The 22905-nt window shown below is 35.7% G+C and overlaps 1 protein-coding gene across 1 annotated transcript in view; it reads left to right on the forward strand.

The window, feature by feature from the left end:
• The window catches only part of UNC13C (unc-13 homolog C), a 656715-nt gene that overhangs the window by 276976 nt on the left and 356834 nt on the right, over nt 1-22905 (forward strand). Inside the window, exons 10-11 of the mRNA XM_017348010.3 lie at nt 17816-17985; nt 21328-21443. Coding sequence (XP_017203499.2) covers nt 17816-17985; nt 21328-21443 — 286 coding nt within the window. The remainder of the gene's footprint in view (nt 1-17815; nt 17986-21327; nt 21444-22905) is intronic.

Genomic DNA, 22905 nt, shown 5'->3' on the forward strand with positions numbered 1-22905 from the left:
TTTTAGGTACTCTCTCAGTTACCTCAGATCAGGGAAAACATATAGTATCTGTCTTTTTGGGCTAGCTTATTTCACTAAGTATAATCGTTTCCATTTGCATCCATTTTGTTGCAAAAGACAGGATTTCATTTCTTTTACAGCTGAGCAGTACCCATAGTGTATATATAAAATAAGTTCTTTATCTAGCAACAATTGATGGATATCTGGGTTGGTTCCATAACTTAGCTATTGTGAATTATGCTGCAATGAACATGGGGGTACTGATTACTCTTTCATATGCTGATTTCTTTTGGTTTGGGCACATTCCCAGGAGTGACATGGCAGGATCATATGCTAGGTCTATGTTCAGAATTCTGAGATATGTCTATAGTGTCTTTCACAGTGACCACACCAGTCTACATTCCCACCAACAGTGGATTACGGTACATTTTCCCCCACATCCTCGCCAGCATTTATCATAATATTTTTTTTTGACAGGCAAAGTGGACAGTGAGAGAGAGAGACAGAGAGAAAGGTCTTCCTTTGCCGTTGGTTCACCCTCCAATGGCCGCTGCAGCTGGCGCACCACGCTGATCCGATGGCAGGAGCCAGGTGCTTTTCCTGGTCTCCCATGGGGTGCAGGGCCCAAGGACTTGGGCCATCCTCCACTGCACTCCCTGGCCACAGCAGAGAGCTGGCCTGGAAGAGGGGCAACCGGGACAGAATCCGGCACCCCAACCGGGACTAGAACCCGGTGTGCCGGCGCTGCAAGGTGGATGCTTAGTCTAGTGAGCCACGGCGCCAGCCTTATCATAATATTTTCAAGTTTGATCCATTTTGCAGCATGTTTCACTAGTTCCCTTCTGTTTCATAATGAATGGTATTGTACTGCCTCACTATACCACATTGTGTTTAACTGTTCTCCAGTTGGTGAACTTGGATTTGTTCTAATTTTTGTATTTTATGAATAATGCTTGCTTAACTACTTGTTCTAAACCAAATTCTGAATGGCTTCTCAATAGTACATTATGTGTCATTTTTAGATAATCACTGTGAAAAATTTCAAATATCTACCTCTAATCACATATTATATGTATGTATGTATAAAATAATATATTTAAACCTTTAAAAATTCATGAAAATGTACATTATGAAAAGAAATTTAAATGGATTTCAAAATTTTTACAACAAAATAAATTTTTAATTAAGTTTCCATGAACATTTTGAAGGATCATTGTATATCTCTAATCAAATGTCTACATATGTATAATCATATGCAAAGGCATTTAGGAAAGTTTGTATGATTTACATTTTTATACTTTTGAATACCCCTTGTATATCTCTGATTATATGTCTATATTCATATATATGTATACATGTAAATATCTAGGATATGCATACCCAGTCACATTTTGACATGCATGCACACAAAAATATACATGCATATATACACATATATATGCTATTCATATGTATATATATATACACATGTATATATGTGTATATATGTACATGTGTGTGTATATATATATATATAGAGAGAGAGAGAGAGAGAGAGAGAAAGAGAATAGGTGATAGTTATACATCACCTAGCAATAGGGATACTTTTGAGAAAGACATTGTTAGGTGTTTTCCTCATTGTATGAATCATAGACTGATGTTAATACTTATGCACACTAATACTGCTATGACTTCACTAGGCAATATGTTTTTATGGTACCACTGTCATATATAATCTGCCATTGACCAAAGCATCATGTCTGGTACATGGCTACATATAAAAGCCAATCTCTCAAAATTTTTACATTACTATATTTTCTACATTGTAAAATATTTCTTTTTTTGAATTGTTTTAAAAATTTCTACATTATAAAATATATCCCTAAAATGGTATTGTTAAGAATAGACTAGAATATTATTATATCAGTTTATATCAATATTTAATTAACTTCCTGGGCCTTGATAATTTGGCTAATGAGATTTTCCCAATCTTATATGTCTGCATTAATTTTTCATTTGCTGTTAAAGACAAATCATATTTATACATTTGTATTATGTAATTAGCTGTAATTAGTTAGATATAATTAAAAGAATATAACAGTTATAGGCATTTTGTATGTCTATTCCTTATTCTCTTAAATTGTCTGAATTCTAATTTTATAGATTAGACATGAAGTCTTAGTGCACTTGAGTAATCCCAATGTCATATTACTAGTGAGTGGCTCAAATGGAATTTGCACTATGCAGGTATTTTCCCAAGGTTGCTCTACTATCCCAGCATACCTAATACACATTGATCTCGCAAGTAAAATGCAAAATGCTTAACTTATTCTGTGAATCACTTAGGGACATGAGGTTTAGACTTGTACAGCCACAGAACAACAGGAATATACACCTTTGCAGGCCTTTTAGAGTTACAGAGATCACTGATTTGCAGCTCTTTATCCTACAAAGAAGCATTAGTAAAGGATGCATATCATAACTTAAATAAAAATAAGATTTCATAATATAAATCCTTTGCTAAAATATCAATTACATGTCAAACCTATACTCAAAGTGGATCTCTTTTTCAACTTCAAACAAATGGACCCATTTTAGCTACAGTAATTGTGCCACCATTTGGAATATGCATATTGTAATATGTAATGAGGAACAAAAATGAACCATATGGTTACTGTTATCTATAAAAATGATCTTATTTGCTCAGTAAAAATGTCTTGAATACCTGCTTTCTGAACATACCAGGGAATGAAAGTGAAAAGATAAATGAGCTCCAAGGGAAACTTTATACTGAGATGACTTTTTCTCTGGGTGGTGAAAGACCAGTAAATATTTGTCAGATACAGGCGTAGATCCTTATACTAAGAAACACAATGAATAGAAGGTCTAAACTGTGAAAATACATGGTGAGCCAGAAAAGCAGGAAACACCCCCAATACACATGTGTGTGAACACACACACACATGCTATTTCTCCCATTTGTTTGAGATCCTCTTTTCTGATCTTATTCTTCCTAAGTGGTCTCTATATTCACAGTAAAATGGACACTGCAGTATTTTCTGATTTTTTAAAAAAGTGAGAATTGTGCTTTTTTTCACTTAATTTGTTTTGGGATGGTATGTATTTTTCTGTTTTTGTAAAGTTTTAATTAGTTCTTAATGGATTCAATACCTGTTTAGGTCCTTTGTCCATTTCTTAACTGGATTGCTTGTTTTGTTGTTGTTAGGTTTCTTGAGCTCTTTATAGATTCTGGACATTAATCCTTCAGCGGTTTCATAATTTCTAAATATTTTCTCCCATTCTTTCAGTTGCCTCTTCACTCTGCTGAGTGTTTCCTTTGCAGTGGTGAGGTTTTATCAAGCTGAGAAGCTTTTGCACTGTAAAGGAAACACTCAGCAAAGTGAAGAGGCAACCAAAAGAATAATATTACATAGTAAATTTTAAAGTAACCAAAGGTCATTAAAACTATAGTAATATAATTATCTTAATCACTGACTTGACAAAGCCATAAGCAAAGTTTTATAAAACTCTATTTGCAGCAATACTGATACACACAAGCATTTCTTTTTTTATTTTTATTTTTTGAATTTTAGCTCCTATTGATAAGGGAGATCATGTGGTATTTGTGTTTTTGTGTCATCTTATTTGACACAACATGATGTCCTCTAGTTGCTTCTATTTTGATACAGATGGTAGAATTTTATTCATTTTTATAGCTGAATAATATCCCATTTTGTATGTATACCACATTTTACTTATCCATTCCCCTGATGATGAACACCTTGGTTGATTCCAAATTTTTCCTATTGTGAACAGTGCTGATATACACATATTGAGCATTTTTCATCTATTTGTTGGTCATTTGTGTCTCTTCTTTTGAGCACTGTCAATTGAAGTCTTTTGTCCATTTGTTTATTGGATTAACTGCTTTTTTGTTGTCAGGTGTTTTCAGTTATATATTCTGGATATTATTATTATATTCTATTATATATTCTATTATAATATGTAATAATAGATACTATCTATTATATAATAGATAATAGAATATTATCTATTCTGGATATATTATTCTGATATATTCTGGATATTAATCCTTGTTGGATAATTTGCAAATATTTTTCCCATTCTGTTGGATGTCTGTTCGTTCTACTGATCATTTCCTTTGTTGTGCAAAACTTATGAATTTTATATAGTCCCATTTGTTTAGTTTTGCTTTTTTACCTTCATTTTTATTTTAATTTTAGTTAATTTTTAGGATTCAATATGGTTTATCCATACAAGTCTAAAGTGATAGTCCCTTCCTCCCATCCTCTCCTCACCCTTCTTTTTTCCACTTTTCTTTTCTGTTTTTGAGATAACAGATTTTAAATTTACATCAGAGTTATGCTTTTGTTGCATGTGTTTTGGAGGTCTTACCCAAGAAGTCATCCCCTACACCAATGACTTGGAGTGTTTCCTCTATGTTTTCTACAGCAACTTCATAAACTCAAGTCTTTTTAAAAAGTTTTTATTTATTTATTTGGTAGGTAGAGTTAGAGAGAGTGAGAGACAGAGAGAAAGGTCTTACATCTGCTAGTCCACTCCCCAAATGTCCTCTATGGCCAAAACTGAGCCAATTGGTAGCCAGGAACTTCTTCAGCATCTCCCATGTGGGTACAGAGGCCCAAGCACATGGAGCATCTTGCACGGCACAGCAAGAGAGCTGGATTGGAAGAGGAACAGCCAGGACATGTACCATTGCCCATATGGGATGCTGGTGCTGCAGTTGGAGTCTTAGCCTACTATACCATAGCGCCAGCACCAATCTCAGGTCTTAAATTTAGGTGTTTGGCCATCTTGAGTTGACTTCTGTATATGGTGAGAGGTATGGATCTAATTTAAATCTGCATTATAGATACATTTGATGTTACCACCACATTTGTAGAAGAGGTTATCCTTACTCTATTGTATTATCTGAGCTGTTTTGTCAAAAATTGTTGGCTTGCATGTGGATTAATTTCTGGGTTCCTTGTTCTGTTCCATTGCTCTATGTGTCAGTTTTTATGCCAGCACTGGCTGTTGGTTTGTCATGTATAACCTTTGTGATTTTGAGGTATATTCCTGTATACCCAATTTGTGGAATGTTTGTCTTTTTTTTAATGATGAAATGATGTGTTGAGTCCACTTGATTGTGAGGTATCATCTTTTGATGTGGTTTTGGATTTGGTTTACTAATATTTTGTTGGGAATCTTTGCATCTATGTTCATTAAGGACATAGGTATGTAGTTTTCTTTTCATTGCATGTCCTTGTTCAGTTTTGGTATCAAGGTGATGCTGTAAAGTGATGCTGTCCATACTGTTCAATATCTTACTATAGTTTGAAAGGTATTGGAATTAATTCCTCTTTAAATGTTTTGTAGAATTCAGTGGTAAAGCCATCATATCCTAGACTTTTCTTTAATGTAAGACTTTTGATTACTGCTTCAATCTCACTGTTTATTGTGGGTCTGTTTAGATTGCCTATATCACCCTGATTTAATCTTGATAAGTTATATGTATCAAGGAATTTATCCATATTTTCTAGGTTTTACAGTTTATTATAACATATTTTTCATAGTACTTTCTTATGATTCTCTGTATTTCAGTGGTGTCAGTTGTAATGTCTCCTTTTTCATAGCTAATTTTATTTACTTGAATTTTTCTATTTTTTTTCTTTGTTAGCCCAGCTAGATATTTATTTACTTTATCTTCTTAAAAAATCAACTTTTTTATTTTTATTTTTTGTTTTAGTTTCATTTATTACTGCTCTGATACATATTATTACTTTTCTCCTGTTGATTTTGGGTTCTTGTTTTTCTAACTCTTCAAGATGTACCATTGAGATATTTCTTTTTTTGAATGTAAGCACTTAATGCTATAAAATTCCCTCTTAACACTACTTTTTACTGTATCACACAGATTTTGACATGCTATGTGTTCATTTTTTTCAAAAAAATTTTTTATTTCTTTTTTAATTTCTTCATTGACCCGTTGATCATTCCATAGCATATTCAAGTATTTATGAGTGTTCTAGTGTTTTTCTTGTTGAATTCTAGTCTTGTTTCTTTATGGTCTGATAAGATACGTGGTATGATTTAAATGTTTTTAAATATACTGATATTTGATTTTGGCCTAATATATGGTCTATCCTAAAAAATGTTCTATGTGCTAATGAGAAGAATATGTATTCTGTATGTCCATTGGGTGAAAGTTTCTGTGTGTTAGGTCCATTGCCTTGATAGTATGCTTTAATTCTTTTTTATCTTTCTTGATACTCTGTTTGAATGACCTGTCCATTGATGAGAGTGGGGTAATGAAGTCACCCACTAATATTATATTGGAGTCTATCTCTCCCTTTAGGTCTAATAATATTTGCTGTACGTATTTTGGGTGATCTTGTATTGGGTGTATATATATATATATATATATATATACACATATATAATTGTTTTGTCTTCTTGATGAACTGAACCTTTTATCGAAATGCAATGTCCTTTATCTCTTTTTTACAATTTTTAATTTAAAGTCTGTTTTAACTAATATCAGGATAGCTACTCCTGTTCACTTTTGGTTTCCACTTGCTTGCAATATCTCCTTCCAGCCCTTCACTTTCAGCCTGTGTGTATCTTTGTTTATGAAGTAAGTTTCTTGTAGGTAGAATATAGTGGGGTCTTGTTTTTTTATCCATTCACCCAACCTAAGTTTTTTGCCTACAGAATTTAATCCATTTATATTCAAGGTTAGTATTGATAGATAAAACTAACACATGATGTTTTATTGAATGGGATACTGATTACCTGCTCTATTAGTACATTTGGTGGTGTTGTGTGTTTCATGACGTTCATTTCTAATGCAGGACCCGCCTTCAGAATTTCTTGAAAGGATGCTTTGGTGGTAGTAAATTCTCTGTTTTTGCTCATATGGAAAATACCTTATATCTCCTTCACTTTTAAAGGTTCAACTGGATATAATATTCTTGGTTGGAAGTTTTTTCTTTTATGACTTTGAATATATCACTGCCATATCTTCTAGCCTGTAGAGTTTTAACTGATGAGTCTGATATTAATCTACTTGCTTTTCTTTTAGATGTCATTTGATGCATTTTAGGATTCTCTCTTTGCCTTTGGCTTTTGTCAGTTTGACTACAGTATGCCTTGGAGAAGATCTTTTTGAGTTGAGTCTGCATAGGGTCCTTTGAGCTTCTTCTATCTGTCTGTCCATGTCCCTTTCATCTCCTGGGAAATTTTCAACTATTATTTCATTTAACAGATTCTAAATTGCTTTTCCCTTTTCTTCTCCTTCAGGAATAACTTAAAATACAAATATTTGGTCGTTTAATGTTTTCTCATATTTCATGTAGACTTTCTTCAGTCTTTTTTCTTTTCTCTTTATTTTTGTCTGATAGGATTATTTCAAAAGCCTAGTCCTAAAGGTTAGAAATTCTTTCATCTAACTTGGTCTATTCTGCTGTTAAAGCTCCAAATCCTATTTTTTTTTTAATTTCATTAATTGAGGATTTCATCTCCAAAATTTCTGTTTGGTTCTTTTTTTTTATTTATTGGACAGGTAGAGTTAAAGACAGTGAAAGTGAGAGACAGAGAGAAAGGTCTTCCTTCTGTTGGTTCATCCCCTAAATGACTGCTATGGCCAGTGCACGGCGCTGATCCGAAGCCAGGAGCCAGGTGCTTCTCCTGGTCTCCCATGTGGGTGCAGGAGCCCAAGCACTTGGGCCATCCTTCACTGTCCTCCCGAGCCACAGCAGAGAGCTGGACTGGAAGAGGAGCAAAGGGGACTAGAACCCAGCGCCCATATGGGATGCTGGCACTGCAGGTGGAGGATTAACCAACTGAGCCACGGCTCCGCCCCATGTTTGGTTCTTTTAATGATTTCTATCTCCTTAGTAACATTTTCATTCATGTCAGTATTCATTTCCTCATCTCTTTCATCTATCTGTATTCTTTTGCAGCATGCTGAGTTTCTTTACAATTCTTATTTTGAATGCTATATGTGACGTTTCATAGATTTCCTTCAGTTCAGTATCTAGTTCTGGAGGATTTGGCTTCTTTTGGAGGCATCAGCCTACCTTGTTCTGCCTGTCTCCTGTGTCCCTGCATCGATGTCTGTTCATCTGATGTAATCATTCCTTCTTCTTTATGTAGTAGGGTGTATTGGAAAAAGAATTCATGTTTCTCCTCTATTTTTGTTTTGCTTGTTGCTTTCACCTTGCTTCTAGGTGAGCCCAGGAGTATAGTGTCTGAGTGATTTGTCTTAATCAATGTCTATTGTGCCTGTATGTGACAAAGTGGTCTAGTCTGCTGCAATTCATATGGATAGAAGTGTGGCTTTGAGATAAATATGGGTTTCCTAGGGTGTGTACCTTTGTCCGAAGAGTTCGGCCAGCATCAGTTTCCCTGGTGATTGTGTTAGCCAGGTCCCTGTTCTTGGGGCCCAGGGAGACAAAAGTGGCTGTCCCCTTTGCCCCCTGGCAAGCCTGAGTGATGCTGGGCCTTGTGATATCCATCACTTTGGTTCTAGGATTGTGTGATGCAGATGGTCCCTTCCTCAAGTGCTGCTGGTATTTCCTGAAGTCCTACTGGTCTTATGGATTGTAGTACCAACAGCTCTGGTCCTGGGACTAGGGGATGTGAACTGAACTCTACTCTAATTTACAAGGTATATAGGAAATTTTGATCTTGCGGGTATAAATGCAGAGGTGGAATACAGCTAGGTTTTTCTCTAGATCCACCTGGTAGATTCTAGTGGAACTAACCAATTTAGCAGTAGTTGTTCCAGTCCTGGTGTCTCAGGGTACAATGGAGTCATTACCCAGATCTCCCAGGCTGGAGTGGATATTTTCATGGGCTGCTTCTGGTACTAGCCCCGAGAAGCTCGGGGGAATCCTCCTGGCTCCCATAAAGTACAGGAGCTTAGCTATGGGGTTAATGGCTCCAAACTCCCACAGTTGGAGGATACAGGGAATCTGTGGTTTGCCCCACGTGTTTCCCTAACTCTGACTCTGATTCTGGCAGGAATGGAACAGAGGCCCTCTGCGAGATTTTTCCCTGTGGAGTCTGGCGCTCTGCAGGAATGTGAGAGGGAAGGGTGGCAGTAAGGCTCCCCTTCTCCAAGCTCGGCATTGCTCAGCCTCTAGTCAGCTCCCCAGAGTAAAGCAAAAGTCAGCAGGTGACTGTGCGATTCCTTCTGACCTAGAACTGTGAGTGGCAGAGGGCATGGCAATTTCCTCCTGCCTGGACGTGGTAAGGTGGTGGCGCACAGCTGGCAGCTGGCCGTGCCATGTAGCAGGCTGTGGCAGTGTCGCTGTCTTCTCTTTTCTTGTCCTCAGAAGCTTCATTGTTTTCTCACTTCTCGCCAAAAGTTCCCATTAGCCAGACCTCTGGACATTTGATCCTTCCTATGTTACTTTCATATCCCAGAGTAGCTGAAGTCAGTGTGACTATACCCGACTCAGCCATCTTGGATATCTCTGAGATAATATATTTTTAATTCACATTATAGTCAAAGGCTTAATGCTCTAAATAAAGAGCTCAGCTCAACAAAGGAAAAGTAAAAAGGCCATACATAGTTTGGCAGGAAAATAAGCAAGGGCTATAAACAATAATCAAATGAAAAAACTTTCAATTTTACCCATATAAATTTTTAAATAGCCACAAAAGTCACTAAAACTATAGTAGAATAAAATTCCTATCTATTTGTTTGACAAAGATTTAAAACAAAATGTGGAAAAACATTTGTATATGCAGTAAAACTGAGAGACAGTGATCACTGTCTTTTGCTTTCTTCATTTTTGGGTTTTCTTTCTTAATTTTCACTCTCATATCTAAGGGGATCTTCTGATATTAATCTTTTGTGTCTGGCTTATTTCACTCAATATGATGTCCTCAAGTTCCAATCATTTTGCTACAAATGATAGAATTTCATTCAACTTTCATAGCTGAATAACATTCATCTATATATACGTATAGACTGTATTTTCCTCATCCATTCATCTGATTACAGACACCTTGGTGAATTCCATGTTTTGGCCATTGTGAGCAGTGTTGCTATACACCTGGCAGTGCAGGTACCTCTTTGATAAAGTGTGTCCATATCTGTTGGGTGTATACCCAGTTGTGGGGTTGCTGGATCCCATAGCAGTCTATTTCCAGTTTTTTTATGAAATCCAACAGTGTATAAGAGTTTCTCTTTCTCTGTATCCTCACCAGGACTTGTTGCTCTGTGTCTTTTGCATCATGATCGCACTGACAGAGGTGAGATGAAATCTCATTGTGGTTTTGATTTGCATTACCCTGATGGCTCATGATACTGAGCATCTTTTCATATATTTGTTTTTCTTCTTTTGAGAACTATCTATGGAGGTGCTTTTCCTGTTTCTTAACTAGATTGGTTATTGATGTGTTGTTGAGTATTTTGAATTGCTTATCTGTATGGGGTATTGATCCTAAACAAAGTTTTTGCATTTATTCTCTTAATATTATTTAATAATTATTTTTATATTCTATATTTCATAATTATTTTAATATTTTAATAATCAGTTCAAATTATTAAATATTACTATTTTAGCATGTATTTTATTGAAAATTTTAGTCTTTTAATAACTATTAAGACAGTTTAAGTGACTTTGCTGCAACTTTAGGATCTGTTGAGAAACTATTAGATGCAAAACTATGATGCAATACTTGGAGGGATCAGCATCTAATTGTGGGACAGGAAAACAGATGTGCCTTGCATTGATATTCGCTGACCTTTGGCTCTGTTACACTTAAAATGCATGAACTTCTTTCAGTCAACCCTTAAATGCCAGTGCGGGAGCTCCTCTTCTTTTCCTTTTCCAAAGTCATGCTAGCAATATGCTTTCCTTCTTGTTCTTTTTATTGTCTTGCATGTGATTGACTTATAGAATGGATTTACGACATCCCAACACAACAAAGAAAAACCTTGGGCAAACTTAAACACAAGCACATTTTGGGTGGTGTTTTCTTTTATCCCATTTCCTGTAATTGAATGTCCTTGTTAAATGTGGGCAGCAGACATTCCTTGGCATTGCCGTTGAGTTTTGAACTTAGAGTTTGTCCTTCTGTTGTAATAGAATCCAAAGATAACAGACGTGTAGGGATCTTGATTCAATAATAAATGAGACACGAATATTGCAATGGAACTGGGTTACATAATTCATAATCAATTAGTAAGGAGGAAATGTGAACGTTGAGTATCTCATAGTATTTCCATTTTGTGGGTCACAGTTTAGGGAATTACACTGTAACTAGAGAATTTAATTACTGTTTGAAATGCTGTCAGCGCTGTTCTGTCTCACAATGGCTCTCACAGAAGGTTTCTGGCTGATGATTTTCTCAATCAGAGCTCTGACTTCCAGCCTGAATATTTTTTACAATTACTAGGATGTATTTTAAAGTAGAGTTTTTTGTTGTAATAGAAAATATAAAAATAAGAGAAAAAATTCCCTAATTATATCACTTATATTTTGATATAATGCATCTCTTATTTCATACAGTATCCTTATTCATGTATGTTTAATATTTCTCTTAATTGTGTGTATTAACAATACCTAGTACATCACTCTACAACACTGCAGAATCTTGTTTGACATACTAAAGTTGTGTATCCAGAAATGTCACATATTTTTCAAGAACATGATTTTTGATGGTGACATGACTTACTGTTGCTTTTTTCTGATGGAATTGCCATTTGAGATACATTTTAGTTGCTTCATTAGACCTAGCTGCATTGTAACTGCAGTTTACATTTTAAACAACTGTTTGTTATTGCACTGTTTCAGTAATGATCTCACATCAGGGGATGATTATTTGGGTAGAAATTTGTTTCTGTTAAAATCAGGCAATGAGGCTTTATTGACTTTATGATATCCACAGAAGATGTCTCTAGGTAAAGTAATCCATCTCAGAATGAGTTAAACTTTGATAACTTGGGATAAGGAGAATTTTTATTTTTTGCTTTAATAGGGGATATAGCTATGGGCCACATACAGGAAACTCCAAATCCAAAAATATTTATAATAAGACCATTTTTTCAAAGTAATTATTTAAAGATTAGTCAGTTGGATGCCTTCTGAAAGAAACCAGAACAAATCATGATTCATAGGTACCATGTGAATTTAAAACAAAAATAAGAGCAAAGCAAAACACATTTGTATAATAATACTGAGTCCAGAAATGGAAAAATGTTTTCCTTCAGTTTAGTAAAGAACAAAATACTTCATTCCATGGAAAAATAATCTTTTCTCTAATGAGAAGATATAATGTTAAAAATATAAATTGCTTTTTAATAAAGGAATATTTTAAAATTAAACCAATACTACAAAGCAGATCGCTTGGTTCCATAGCACTTATTTTATTTATTTATATTTGTAAAAAGTTCTTAATTTCTGTTGATTGCCAAAAATGCCAAATTCACAAGCTAGTAAACTAAGATCTGTTATTTAACTAATTGACCATTTTGGAAAACTCTAGCCGGAAAAGATTTCATAAAACTGTGACACCTCTATCTAAAATATGGGATAGATTTTTTTTCTACTGCATGTAGAGATATTTCTCTTGCTGCCAAAATCTGTTTACTACAAGAGCCTATAACTTCCTCAAAATGTGGACATTTATATTTTCATAGAAGTTAGTGTTTGTGAAACACATTTTAAGTAACTAAAGAATTCCACAGAAGACAATAAATGTAAGAAATAGTAAAAGTCCATAAATTAAAGGTGTGTTTAGTCATTTCAGATATAATCAAACAAAAGGAACTTTTACTTATCCTTTTTCCTTTTGGTTCTGTAGTAATTTTATTCAGTTTCACACTAAACCCCAATTACAGACTAACTAAAAAAAAAAAAAAAAGGATTCATTTGTTTCATTCAACACAGATTTCAGGAGTTAGGCATTTGGGGACTACTGCAGTAACTCAAAGATTCCATCAAATCTTATTCTTTCTATGTTAATACCTTTAGTGAAGGCTCTTCTACATCCATGTGTTAGAGCAGTTAATGAAGAAAATAGAGGAGATTGTACCAGAAGACTATTGCTTATACCTCAGTGGAAAAACTTTGTCAAATATACATTTTTAGTTGAAGGGAGATGGGGAAACTGTGTAAAACTTGGAAAAAGCCCAAGGGATTGATTTTGAAAGGCTGTTAGATAGACAAACACAGTATCTGCCACCATGCACCTATTTGGCTACTTAGCATTTATATACTTTCCTATCCCTGCTTTAACTGAAATGAATGAATGCCCTTCGCTACCAAGATAAGGAACCCCAAAATTGTATTCTGTTACTAGTTTTAGCTTGAAGTGCAGGACTTTTAGCTTGCTAGACAGGTGTACAGAGAACTTCCTGATCCAGCAGCACCAGTAGTTCTTGGTTAGTCCATCCGACAGACTCTGGTACTTCTTCCTGAATTTCCTTTATTCATTTTTCTCCAAGTTCTTGGGTTTACACCTCAGTAGACATTTTTTGCCCATTTTGTCATTGCTTACACTCAAGGTGGATCCAACATAAAGTAAATGACAAAGAACTCTAAAAATATTTGATAAGTATAACATTATCTACAATACCCGTGAACTGGAGCCATCCCGGAAGCTCCAGGCGAGTGATCTTCTGGCCTAGTTGGAGAGATACTGTAATTGGAGCCCATTTCCTATTGCTGTGAGTTCAGGGACTCAGGAATTACTTGAGAACAGCTGATGCCAGCCAAATAGGAGGTGCATTTAGAAACACTCTTCCCTGAGACATTTACTAAGCTTCCAAAACTCAAGACAATTTTATAAGCCTGGAAATTTTAACTGCTACCTATGGGCACCTCTTCTGATTCCTCACCCTTAATCTAATGATTACAGCCTTGGCTTCAATAAAAGTATATACCAGGGTAAAATGCAGCACCTTTAATATGACTTTTTTTTTCTCCTAAGCTCCATCCTTATTGTCACTGAAAGATGTCCTAAAGAAAGATGCTTGAAAAGACCCGGGGCCACGGCTTTATCTCTATTAGAAATTGCACTCAGAAATCTCTGTTGATATAGTTGCCTTTTTGGATACAGAAGCAGCTGGCTTTCCTCCACCCTGAAGGGTGCCCACATATATATTGTCGGTCAATTTACATTTCAAGGCACAAGTTGAGTGAACCCCTGTAGGCATACTGTGCTCCCTGGCTTCACTGCTTACAACCAGTCCACCTCTAATTTGAGTGCATCTCTTTTGGAATACATTTTTGAAGGTGGCAAGATTGCAGGGGCACATGCCAACATGCAGAGCTTTTTCCTTCCATTGTTACAAATAAAAATGTCTAGTTGGCATATGGTTTTTTTCATAGTTAGAGCACTCAACAGTTTGACTAGCTGTTCTGCTGTGATATATCAAAATGCATTGACATTCAAGCTTAATATGATTGAGTCCTCATTGTCTGCCCCATCTTCTCTACAGATTAAATTCACTATTTTATGTCCTGTTACCTGTAGATCCCTCTATGCTTTTAAAGTTGTTACAATAGTTGATATCATAAATAGAAAACAGCAAATAGCAGGGTCCCTTCTGTCTAGTTTATGCAAAAAATTGAAAGATTTTTCATATATTATAAGGTTATTCAAGAATAGAGTGCCAGCCTCTAATGCTACTGTGTAAGAACAATGTCCACTTACATCATGGAGATGCTCTAGGGAAATCATCATTGCCATCATGCATCAATCATTTTGTCTCTCAGAACTAAATACCAGAAACTCAATACCAAAACACTGCTCCCTGGTGGAGAGTGAGCTCTGTTAGCTACTGCACATGCAATATTATGCAGTAATTCTGCCTCCTTCCCTGCTAACTCTGCCATATTTTGCTTATAAAATATTTCTCAAAATTAGATATATGGTATTTCTATGAATGACAGAATTATTTTTCCTTCAAATATAACCAATGGGATTTTATTTTGGCAACATTTTAGAGATTTTCTTTTCTATGACTAATTATTAAAAAATGCATGCCATGAACTTTGTCAAGAATAAATATATTATCAAGCATGGGCTAGAACTTAAAATTCATGCAGTGGTGCCACTATAACATTAATATGGGTTAAAATGTCTAGCACTGTGCTAAGTGCTGTATGATACTATCTTAGTAATAACCATAAACATCTTATAAGACAGGTACCACCCCATTTTCCATTTTATAGCCAAAGAGATTCATACAAGTTAAATCAATAGTAGCTGTTAGTTCTCAGCCTTATCAGACTCAATGGATCATCTTTATATTAAATAATTCATAATAACTTATTCTATACATAATCAGAATAACATGTAATTTTACTTATCCATGAACTTAAGCTTTAAAATTAGCATAATGTTTCAACTATAATATAAAAGAAAAATAAAAGTATTCTTATTTATTTATATTTATTTGAATGATAGACATACAAGGGTCTACCTCTTGGTTCGCTTTCTGTATGCCTACAACAGCTAGTATATGGGCCAGGGTTTGGTCAAGCCAAACCTAGGAGCCCAGGACTCAATCTATTTCTACCATATGTATATGTATATGTATATGTATATGTATATGTATATGTATATGGCAGGGACCCATATACTCGAGCTATCATCTGCTGCCTCACACAGTACACATGAGCAGACAGCAGAACCGACACTGAACCCCAGGCACCCCGATATGGGATGTGCTACCTTAACCCCTATGCCAAAAGCCTACCTAGTATGTGTCTTAGTGTAGAAAGGCTCAGGTGCAACTACCCTGGAATACATTCTTTAGCAGATACAAGCGTCTACCTGTTGATAAAATCAGCATGAATATGACTATTTCAAATGCAAACTGATGTAAATATGTTGACTCAAATATCTGAATAGTTTTGACAGTGGAGATGTAATTTCTCACAACTGAAAACAACCCTTGGTAAAGAAGTTTTGAGTAACAACTATAAAAAACTCAATTAGCAGCTGATGTACTAATTGCTTTCCATATTTCTGTACCTAACAAAACATGCCAAAGTGTTTGTATGTAAAAGGTATTAAGTCCTGAGCTAAGCTAATTGCCAATGGGTTTTACATATGCATTAATGCCTCCCGGTTTCTTTCAATTCTGGTGGACTGATCTGTACATGTGTGTCGGGGGAGGGCGGAGTGTCAAAATCACTTATCCTACCCTGTTGACTGACAGCAGTGTACCTCAGTGTTTGGGACAACCCAGAATGTCGCAGAAATGCTCTGTGTTGAAGATTCCTGAATTCAACACAAGTAGTGGAGCTACAACTTTCAGATAGGCATGTCTGACTACAAAGCTTATTTTATTGTATTTGCTGTACAAATAACAATGTATTTAACCTGCCTCATAGGTTAATGTGGCAGGTACTACCCTGTCAGGAGTTCTTAATTAATTGTTGTAGTATACATCAGTTTGGCTGCCTGGTGAAGACTATAGATGCCTTTTGAAAATGAATTGCTATAACTAGTACTCAAACAGTATTTTTCACTTTGTGTTTCTATGTGGGTGCAAACTGTTGAAATCTTTACTTAATATATGCTAAACTGATCTGTATATAAAGAGAATTGAAAATGAATCTTGATGTGAATGGAAGGGGAGAGGGAGCGGGAAAGGGGAGGGTCGCGGGTGGGAGGGAAGTTATGCGGGGGAAGCCATTGTAATCCATAAGCTGTACTTTGGAAATTTATATTCATTAAATAAAAGTTAAAAAAAAGAAAAGAAAAGAAAATGAATTGCTTTTATAACATGCAAAATAAAATACATAGGATTGAAAAGAAAATCATTTTAATGAAATACAATTCTAATGCACTGACTGGCATAAATAATGTTTTCAATTTTGTGACACTTGTTATATGTAAATATCTGTAGTTTTAGTGATAACAAAATATCCCTGTGGTTTAATGCTTATACTCATAATTGAAAAAAAAAGGAAGATGCAGTTATTTTATTGCTTTATAAAATCCAACTTCAGTAATGCTCATAACTCATTCATGACTACCAACGTAAAGGCCCCACGCTAGATGGGATCCAAGCTCAGAGTAAACTGAGTGTTCAGATTTGATCATCACTTTCAGTAAACTGGGAAATGTGATAGAGAGAAGACCAGCTGATTGTTAAAAGTAGACATAAAGGAGAGTGTATATGAGATTCATTGAATCAGGGATACTGTAATATGAATGGAAAATACTAAATTGTTTGCTTTAACAAAAGACAATGGAGGAAACTTGGAAATGAAGAATGGACCAGAATATACAATTTATTCGTAAAATCAGAAAGTTTTTGCTTCCATTCTTCTTGATTTATTATGTTCTGTGCTTACTGGGACTTTTAGTTCACCAAGAATTTGCTCATAACTGTAATGTCATTTTATAGTCGGTGAAGTCCACTTTTGTGAGCACTCATTGAAATAAAATTAGCTTTATGATGAAAGAAATTTGAACATGGATGTACATAACTGTACATAATGATGAACATAAATGTGGCAAATAAGAAATTTGACTTATGTCAAATTTTGTGGCACATTATGTTTATTTTGGTTCAGGAAATAATAGGATAAAACAGGGTAAGAAATATGAAATAGGGTAGGATTTTCCCTTATTAGCACAATTTAACTAAATGAACTTTTCTTCAATATGTGTACATCAGGTACTTGCAGCATAGGTGGAATGGGTGTGTAGGAAATCTAATTGATTTAATGTACTGTGCCATTCTGGATTAGTTAGTTTTAAAATAAGTTGCTCATAACAGATGCTGTTTGAAGCATTCATCGGTGGTTGTTAATTTATCCACATTTATTTTCAGTGAATGCCATAACTCCACAGATCGAATCAAAGTCAGAGTGTGGGATGAAGATGATGACATTAAATCCAGAGTCAAGCAACATTTCAAAAAGGAGTCTGATGATTTTCTCGGACAGACAATTGTAGAAGTAAGAACCTTGAGTGGAGAAATGGATGTCTGGTACAACCTAGGTGATTACCTTTCTATCTACTTCAAGTTCCAGAATACCTGTGGCATGTGTTATATTCCCATGTAGGTAAAAATAGCCAATTCCTTCCTAAAGCATTCTGTTGGTCCTTAGATGTGGGTTAATTGGCAACTAGATGATATTATTTATTACAATTCAGTATTCTTGAAACATTTTTGGTAAGTGTCAGATGAAAAAAGAAAGCTCTTACAATCAATGGAATGTCTTTTGCAAGGTAAATACACCATTCTTAATTTTTAATTCATAAGACACAGCTTCAAAAATTTTACCCAATGTCTATGAAACAGATCAGGAACCTAAATAAGAATTTAATACTATTTGTCACTATTTGTCTTATTTCCTTCTGGCCTGTTAATGGTAAGTTTGACAATAAAGGTAAAACATTTTTAATTCTTTTCAGATGATGAAAAAACAATAAAGTTTGAGATGGCAAAGACATTGTGTGGGATTCAGCTAATTACAAACATATTCGGAACATGTTTAATTGACATAGTTTTCAATGTAAACTTTACTATGGAATCAGGGATTAAATAAAGATAGTTTAAATGTGACTTTTACTAGAATTGAATAAATTACATGGAATCTTGACTAATGAACTATAGAAAAAATATATGTCATCTCAGTTTCTGTAAAGGACATGATCCAAAGATTTCTTAATCATATCCTCAGAAATATTTTAGTTAAATTCTTTGGAGGACTGACTGCTCATGGAACAAAGAGTAATTGACCCAATCCCATTTAGGATACTTATATATTTTATCAAATTAAAAAATGATTTTGTCTTCTTCAAAACCTATGTACTTCAAGCAATGTAATAGTTAACAAAGTAAAGAGACAAGGTCACATAGAATTAATGAAATTCTAAATTATACAATAATTTTAAAAATACATTTAGCTTGCCGGTGCCACGGCTCACTAGGCTAATCCTCCACCTTGCAGCGCTGGCACACCAAGTTCTAGTCCCGGTCGGGGCGCCGGATTCTGTCCCAGTTGCCCCTCTTCCAGGCCAGCTCTCTGCTGTGGCCAGGGAGTGCAGTGGAGGATGGCCCAAGTGCTTGGGCCCTGCACCCGCATGGGAGACCAGGAGAAGTACCTGGCTCCTGCCATCGGATCAGCGTGGTGCGCCGGCCGCAGCGCGCTGGCATAGCGGCCATTGGAGGGTGAACCAACGGCAAAGGAAGACCTTTCTCTCTGTCTCTCTATCTCACTGTCCACTCTGCCTGTAAAAAAAAAAAAAAAAAAAAAAAAAAAAAAAAAAAAAACATTTAACTTTTCTGGATATACATGATCCAAGCTGAACTAAAATCTTAGTATCAAAAAGAGTGTTTTGAGAAAACTTCCTTAAGGAAAATTGATACTTCTGCATTATTGGAGTAGGATTTTTTTTGCTTCAATTATAAGGAGTACCCTCCAGGTCTTATTTAAATAAGTAAATCATTTCATATATGAAAATAAAAATATGAAATGAAGGCAAACCTCAGGCCACTAACTGTGTAACATTTGCAAATTACATGTCAATTAAAGAGGTTACCAACACCTGGACATTTTTGATCTCTACGACATTTGTGTGTCCTTAAGTTGAGGCAACAGAGTGGTAATTCAGAAGAGAGATTGCTCAGAGTTGTTGTTTTAGCAAATCGTGTGAGTACATTCACTTTGCTGAGAGATTGGAAAGCGCTGTCAGTAATATCAGCCATCCAGCTCTCATGCTGAACCTGGCCCTCTGCCTATGCGAGGAACAGGTGCAATCAGCATTGTAAACCTTTGCCTATTCATCTTAATTTGGAACTTTGGTGCTTTTGTTGCCAGTGTTTGACATTTGAGAGAGGAGAGGCTAGGTTTTAGCTTTTTTAACTTCCTGTGAAATCTTTCCGTATGTTCAGTTCTCACAAATACTGTAATTTCAGTTTTTATAAAATTTCCCCTTCCTCATCACTCAGAATTCAGTGCACCGGGCTGGCGCCATGGCTCACTAGGCTAATCCTCCACCTTGCGGCGCCAGCACACCGGGTTCTAGTCCTGGTCGGGGCGCTGGATTCTTTCCCAGTTGCCCCTCTTCCAGGTCAGCTCTCTGCTGTGGCCAGGGAGTGCAGTAGAGGATGGCCCAAGTGCTTGGGCCCTGCACCCCATGGGAGACCAGGAGAAGTACCTGGCTCCTGCCATTGGATCAGCGCGGTGTGCAGGCTGCAGCGTGCTGGCCGTGGCGGCCATTGGAGGGTGAACCAACGGCAGAGGAAGACCTTTCTCTCTGTCTCTCTCTCTCTCACTGTCCACTCTGCCTTTCAAAAAATAAATAAATAAATAAATAAGAATTCAGTGTACCACACAAAGAAAGACTTGGCTAAAAGCCTTGGTGTCCAAGCAAAGCCAACTTCCCATGGAACCATTGAGATGATGAGAGTTAAAAAACTATAAAGCTCCTCTTGAACTCTTCTTGAGGAAGAAGTGTGTGATAAGAAGATCCCAGGACCTGCATTTCCCTTGGCCTCATCTCAGCATTTTAATATTCATCAATAATCAACCATTTCTCAGACAACAAGTAAAGCTCTAATGATCCCACACTACTCAGGAAGAATCTTTGCAACACAATGACTATTAAGGAGTAATGATGAAAAGTCAGCTGGCATTCTACAGCAAGGAAATAGCTGTTGATTTAGCTCTATCTTATAAGGAATATGAGTCAGCTTGCCCCTATATTTCATCTGTGAAATGGGTATTACTCTTACATTCACACACTAGAAATTTTGTGACTGTATCATTATTACTCTCAAAGCTATTGATCAGTTCATATTGGACACTCATTTTCAGACATATTATTTGGCTGAATTGAGTATATGTATTGTTTCAGTTGAAAATGTAGCCTGCAGACAATAGATCTATGTGAATCATGAACAGTGACGATTATGAATAGGTTTTTTTGTTTGTTAACCTGAATTTAATCTCATCTTTCCAAGCACAGAAATAAAGAGATAAATTGAGCAGTAGAAGCCTTTAGATACAATACTTTTCTAATTATTTGTATCCTTTGCTTATCTTACTTTTTAATTGCCAAATAATTTATTTCATTTCATTGGGCAAACTGATCAAGAAAACAGAAATTTATATCAGAGGGATAGAATTTTTCCTTGAAATAGTGAAGACAGTTTGACAAGGGCATATTAGGTAAATATTTTTAATTGTTTTTAGGAGTGTCATTATAGTTACTTAATCAAATATGAGCTAGAAAAAATGGTTTTAGCCACTTGTCCCTTTTTCAAAGCTTCTGAGAACTTGTATGGGAAATGCAGTGTTGTTGAAAATGACCATTACTGTTTTGCTTTAACAGAGAAACGGACAGATAAGTCTGCTGTATCTGGTGCAATTCGGTTGAAAATCAACGTGGAAATTAAAGGAGAAGAGAAGGTTGCTCCATACCATATACAATATACATGTTTACATGAGGTAAATAAATTGATTTTTATTGATGATAGAATCTAGAAAAGAAAATGGTCTAGACTGTAGATCATAAGGCAGAATGCTTGGTTTAAAAATCAGTGAATAAAGCTTATGCATTTCTTTGAGTTCTGACTTCATGCTGCAGCAGGTGGTATGCTAGGGTTTCAGAAATCCTATGCATTACCCCCTGAAGAGCTTGTTTTCTAATGAGAGTTTAGAAGGAGCCCATGAGGTGGGTATGAATAAAGATGATATATGATGTTATATTTATTGAATAAGGAAAACAGTGTTAAAAAGTACGCATTGAATAAATGAATCCGAACAAATACTTTGGAAGTATTAAAATTACTGTATTTTAGCAATAGAGAAAGGGATCCAGATCATGATTATTTCTGTGAATTCTGAGTTATGGTTCGGTTTCTCTTGAGGCTCATTATCACTGCATACCAATTCAATGAAGATGCTCTAATAATGACTTTTGAGAGCCAATATCCCAAATAGTCATATTTTTTTCCTTTTTCAGAGTATGAAGAAGGTCTTCATTATATTGAGCTCTTCTCTATTTTAACCACTCTTTTCACAACCATAGATGGGGATGGAAAGGATAAGAATGTGATTACCCACCCGCAGATAGCAGAGTATATACCTACCCAAAAGATATGGCCTGGTGGGTTTGGAAGGAAATGTAGAACACCAAACATGAAGCTGGCAGTTTGATTTGGTTCCTAAGAATAGATACTCAAATAATCTTGGGTTTCTATTGGATACTTTACATCTGAGAGATTAGTTAGAGGAATCACTGCAGGCATTCTCTAATGCAACTGATAGTTGTGTAGTATATCAAAGAATCCTAGATGACCCTGAGCAACGTACCTTTCTGTGTGTTCCAAAGGATAAAGGGAAGATGCCTCCCTAGGTTGCAGAGATATTTGAAAGACGGTGTTGCTTTTTGCTTATTTTCCTACATACATCTCTAAAAATTTATCCATATAAATATTTATAGCCCATTTGATTAAAGAAGGGATGATGTAAAGTCATCTACATATTATACAGTAATTAGGTATAGGACCTAGGCTTAAATTTGGACCACAAGCAAGTCAATGACACAATTCCTTCAAGAAAGGTGTTTCAGTCTTCAGACGAATAAATAGAAATCCCTTGTAGAGGTGTGATGCAGACCTCTGACCTTAAATGTGGGCAAAGAAGATTTAGGTCAGATGGACTGCATTATGCTTCCCATTTCAGAGTCTTTTCTGCTGCTTCAAGAACTTGTTTCTCAGTTGACCCAGGCTGCCTCGAAGTAGCAGTTCCTAAACTTGTTAGAAGCGAAAAGAAATTGAGGGTAGTGATTTTTTTCTCTTACAGATTCATTCTCCATTGCAAGGTATTGTCCTCTTACATTTTGCAGCCACCCTTTCAGTTTCATTAATATTATAACTACATTCTCAATTAACAAAGCCAGAATTCC

Source organism: Oryctolagus cuniculus, chromosome 12 (assembly GCF_964237555.1).
Source record: "Oryctolagus cuniculus chromosome 12, mOryCun1.1, whole genome shotgun sequence".
NCBI lineage: Eukaryota > Metazoa > Chordata > Mammalia > Lagomorpha > Leporidae > Oryctolagus > Oryctolagus cuniculus.